At 37.2% G+C, this 4,600-nt stretch overlaps 1 protein-coding gene across 2 annotated transcripts in view; it reads left to right on the forward strand.

The window, feature by feature from the left end:
* Positions 1–4,439, forward strand: part of LOC107688124 (nuclear distribution protein nudE homolog 1-like) — a 9,939-nt gene extending 5,500 nt beyond the window's left edge. For both annotated transcript variants that reach the window (XM_016485700.1, XM_016485699.1), the window contains 6 exons: positions 1,255–1,403; positions 1,504–1,640; positions 1,828–2,031; positions 2,377–2,462; positions 2,571–2,716; positions 2,833–4,439. In XM_016485700.1, the coding sequence (XP_016341186.1) occupies positions 1,255–1,403; positions 1,504–1,640; positions 1,828–2,031; positions 2,377–2,462; positions 2,571–2,716; positions 2,833–2,881 (771 nt within the window). In that variant the 3' untranslated portion in view covers positions 2,882–4,439. The remainder of the gene's footprint in view (positions 1–1,254; positions 1,404–1,503; positions 1,641–1,827; positions 2,032–2,376; positions 2,463–2,570; positions 2,717–2,832) is intronic.
* The last annotated feature ends 161 nt before the right edge of the window (positions 4,440–4,600 follow it).

Consider the following 4,600-nt stretch of genomic DNA (forward strand, 5'->3'; position numbering starts at 1 on the left):
TCAGGATCTGAGCAGCAAATACTCCAGCATGGTCTTGTCAGTCATCTCTCCTTATTCTCGACCTGTGATCAGTCAAAGCTGACTCCTGCAGCCCTTGTTGGGTGCAGGGTTGCCAAGTCCGCGTTTTTTCCACAGAATTGGGCTACTTTTAAACTGTTGCCATAGATTGATTTTCCCAAGTAGGTTAAAGGTTTGAAATATTGCATAAATTACATTTGACTGAAATGCTTGTATTGAACCATTTTGCATTCTACCTATGATAAAACTTTCATGGACTTCTACATTAACTGTTCCCTCCTGGTGGAATGACCTGCCCAGCTCAATCCAAGCAGCTGAGTCCTTAATATTTTCAAGAAACAGCTGAAAACACATCTCTTTCATCTTCATTTGACCCTCTAACTCTAGCACTCTCTATTCTAATGCTACTTCTAATTTTATCTGCTTGTTTTTTTTTTTTATTAAAAAACTTGACCCTCTAACATTTGCACTCTCTATTCCATTTTTATTCTAATGGCCAATCCATCATTTTTTGGGGATTTTTTATTTATTTAAGTATTCTTTAATAAGTATCGATTTAGGCACCGGAACCGTTTTAAAAGTATCGATTTGGCACTGGTATCGAAAAAAACCCAAACGATACCCAACCCTATGGTATACTGCGCAACCCTAATTACATCACATGCCAGCTGATTAATCACAATTAATTGCCTGTGTCATTATTTGCTGAGAAAGCACCCAAATGTTGATAATTCAAAGATATTACATTATTGTGGCAGATGAATGCAATAAAAAGTGGCTTCATTTATATACACTACAGTTTGTGTTCAGGTAGATTTATTATTATTATTATTATTTTTAAGAAATTGATTATTTTATTTAAAATGGACTATTTATAATAGCAAGGACATTTATAATGTTACAAAATATATCTATTTCAAATAAATGCTTTTCTTGTGAACTTTTATTCATGAAAGAATCCTGAAAAACAGTATCATGGATTCCACAAAAATATTAAGCAGCAAAAACTGTTTTCAGTTTAAGGAATGTTTCATAAGACGTCTTTAAATTTTTTTTTACATGATATTGCCAACTTTTGAATTGTGGTTTATTATTTTGTTTGATATTTGTATTTTCTTATTCCAATAATTGTACATAAGCTTATCACTGGCCTACAGTCTCTCTAATTGTAGTTTCTCTTAAGTGTTTTTATGCGCAAATGTCTGTTTGACCTGCTTTTGTGTGGTCTGCTAACAGGAGAAGTATGAAACGCAGCACTCTGAGGCAGTCAGGCAGATCTCGACTCTAGAAGGAGACCTGGCAGAGACCACAGCCATCAAAGACCAACTGCACAAGTATATCCGGGAGTTAGAGCAAGCTAACGATGACCTGGAAAGAGCTAAGAGGTGTGTTTAGTGCTTTTGCCAGAAATATATGTCATACATTCTAGATATTTATGACTTTAAAGCAATGTATTGCTAATACCTGTCTATCCTTTTCTTATAGGGCGACTATAATGTCACTTGAGGACTTTGAGCAGAGAATGAATCATGTTATAGAGAGAAATGCCTTCCTTGAGAGTGAGCTTGATGAAAAAGAGAATCTTCTAGAATCAGTACAGAGATTAAAAGATGAAGCCAGAGGTACACTCAGTGGAAACCTGTTTGTATATACACTATTCACTTTTATTTAACTGACGAACTTCCATTTTCGTTGATAATTAGTAGTATAATCACCTGATTGGCCAGTCTCAGATGTTTTAACAGATTCAGTGTTTGTGTGCTGATTGTGTTCTCTTCTTCCTCCTCTTTCTCATTCTTCTCGGGGCAGATTTAAGACAGGAACTGGCTGTTCAGCAGAAACCGGAGCGCAAGTCATCAATCAGCCTTTCTAAAGATGTAGAGAAGCCAGAGGCCACACCCTCCAGACCCTCCTCTGTTGTTACCTCCGCTCTCCCATCTCTCCATGCCACACCCTCCAGACCTCCAGGCTCAGGGAGTGCATTTAACACCCCCTCAGCTTCCTACAGCAGAAGTGAGCACAAACACAGCCATTTAATTCTGTAACTGGCCCAAGGACAGTATCCACTGGTGTGACTAAAGGTTTCCTGCACATTTCTTTTCAATGCTGTGCATAACACTTAAGTTACTGCAGTTTAATGATACTAAATCATTTGCTTTCATGCAGAACATTGTATTTTGCATACAAGAATTTTGAGTCAACTAAGTGAAGGGAAGGATTGGTGAAGTGGGGAGAAAGAACAAATTTGAAGGATGGAGAGGAGGAAAAGAACATTTCCCACATCTTCCAGCCGTACATTTTTAAAATGTAAGAGTTTAAATGTTGATTTATTCACTTAATTTTTTCTGTCATGTCCAGTTAAAGGCCTGACTGGAACTCCTCTCACCACATCTGCACGTATATCTGCCCTCAACATCGTTGGAGAACTGTTGAGGAAAGTTGGGGTGAGTCCAGCTTTAACTGTGGATATTACCAAATAATACACACTCTTTCAACTGAGGGGGTCTGTGGTTTTGATAATCATGTTTTATGTCCCTTTTTTCCCTTTTCAGAACCTTGAATCAAAGCTGGCATCATGCAGAGAGTTACACGTCCATGAGAAAACACCCAGCCGTGCAGCAATTGGCCAGGGTACCCTGAGCGTTTCACGGGAAGCACCTGAAATCCCATCCAACACGAATGGCTTGTATGATAAGGGGTTAGTCTCACTATTAATTTGAGCACATTTCTATAATCGACCAAAATGATGTAGAATGTACCACCTCTGGCTTGTCCATAATAATTCTTCTCCAAATTTTCTGTTGTGTATTGCAGGATGGTGAAACGGTTGGACTTTGGAACAGGACCCAAGATAATGCTGTGAATAAAGCACTATTCGCTACCAGTGCACAAGCATGTCTTTCGTTCTCACATCATTGGGGATGCAAGTATTCCTAATCCATTAATATGGAAATGCTTTATTTTCAGGAGATGAATCATATCTTATGCCCCAAGTCTTCCACTATCTGAGAAGGTTCTGTTTTTACATTCATATCAACCCTGTTATTGTGTCTATGCTAACTGTTCACCAGCTCTCTCTGGTCTGTGAACTGAAACTATTACCTGTTGTTTTACTATTTTATTGGAGATTTGCATTGTGTTTTGCAGATTTACTTACTCTTAAATTCACACTGTATGTTTTTTTTATTTTTGTTTGTGTTGTTTTTATGTATCTGGTGATTTATAGCAGTTTTGAAATGTATAATCTGCACTGTAATTGTTATTTGCTCTTTTTGGGACCATAAATTGGTTGCAGGTGACTGAAAGTGGGTCCATAGATTTACCCCTGCAGTCCCATTATATTTGGCACTAAACTACTGATCAGTGTCCAGTGAAATGTCTACTGCACATGCTTATTATTTTTCACAGGACTGGAGCAATGTTGATAGCAGGTTCATTTTTAATTCAGAAATACCTGATGATTATTATTTTTTTTTTATCATTTTAATTATATACGAGTTTGTTACTTAATGAATAGTATTTTGATTCAAAAATGATGTTACAAGGAGGTTGGTGAGATGTTGTCAGCTGAAGCTGTTGTGTTCATATCATTGCCTCGTAGGGGCTGACGTAATAACCAACAGTAGCCGAAATGTTTATTTCTAGTAATGGCTAATGAACTCCTCATTGAACAGTCAGTGCCATCTTTGTTTTCAAAGATTACAGCACTACAGTACTGGAGAGTAGTTGCTGTCATATCATGCACTGAACATGAATTTAATGTGCCTTAATTTTGTGGCCATCATAAGCTTTGCCTCAAAGTTAACTTGGATATTGGGCAACTTACTAGCCCAAAGGGAGTTGCAGCTTCTCTCGCTATTCTTCCCAATGTATTAATTCTCTGATATGCCAGGGATTCCATGAAGAGGAGAAACTGAATTCTGAGTTTAATCGCTTAGTTTTCACATTTCTCTTTGAGTTGTAGATTTAAGTAACAAGCAATATGAATACTTCAGTGAAGGGTACAGATATTTTTATGTTAAAAATAGAAATGTAAGGAAGAATTGATGCATTATATTATCCATTTTTGCCTAGAGGTACTAATGAAAAATGATAGAAAATTAGAAATGGAGAATGATGGTTGATAGAAAGATTTAGTACTCTAGATCACACCATCTCAGGGCCTCTTGTAAGCAATAACCTCACTAAAGATGTCATTACAGTTCAATTTCTGTCAAGTATTTGTCAATGTATGCACAAGACATGCACAATTGCCAATTATTGTCAACATGGGTTTTCTTTGCTATTAATGAACCTAAAGATTTGCAATGTCCATGCATTCCTCAGCAAAGGCAATGCTTAGTTTATCCTGTCTGTAAAACCATTTTATTGTTGGTTAATCCATAACCTTCAAAATAAATGTCTCGTTAACAGGACTGATTGTTTGACCCCGTGTTTTGTTTAGCTCTCTGCTCCTCTCTCCGCGCTTCCGCGTTCGTCATTTCTCACCGGACCATACGCTATGCATATTTTTTTAATATAAATCCGATTGGATTTGTCTGAAAGAAGAAAGTCATATACACCTAGGATGCCTTGAGCGTGA

Source organism: Sinocyclocheilus anshuiensis, unplaced genomic scaffold (genome assembly GCF_001515605.1).
Source record: "Sinocyclocheilus anshuiensis isolate Anshui unplaced genomic scaffold, SAMN03320099.WGS_v1.1 scaffold249, whole genome shotgun sequence".
NCBI lineage: Eukaryota > Metazoa > Chordata > Actinopteri > Cypriniformes > Cyprinidae > Sinocyclocheilus > Sinocyclocheilus anshuiensis.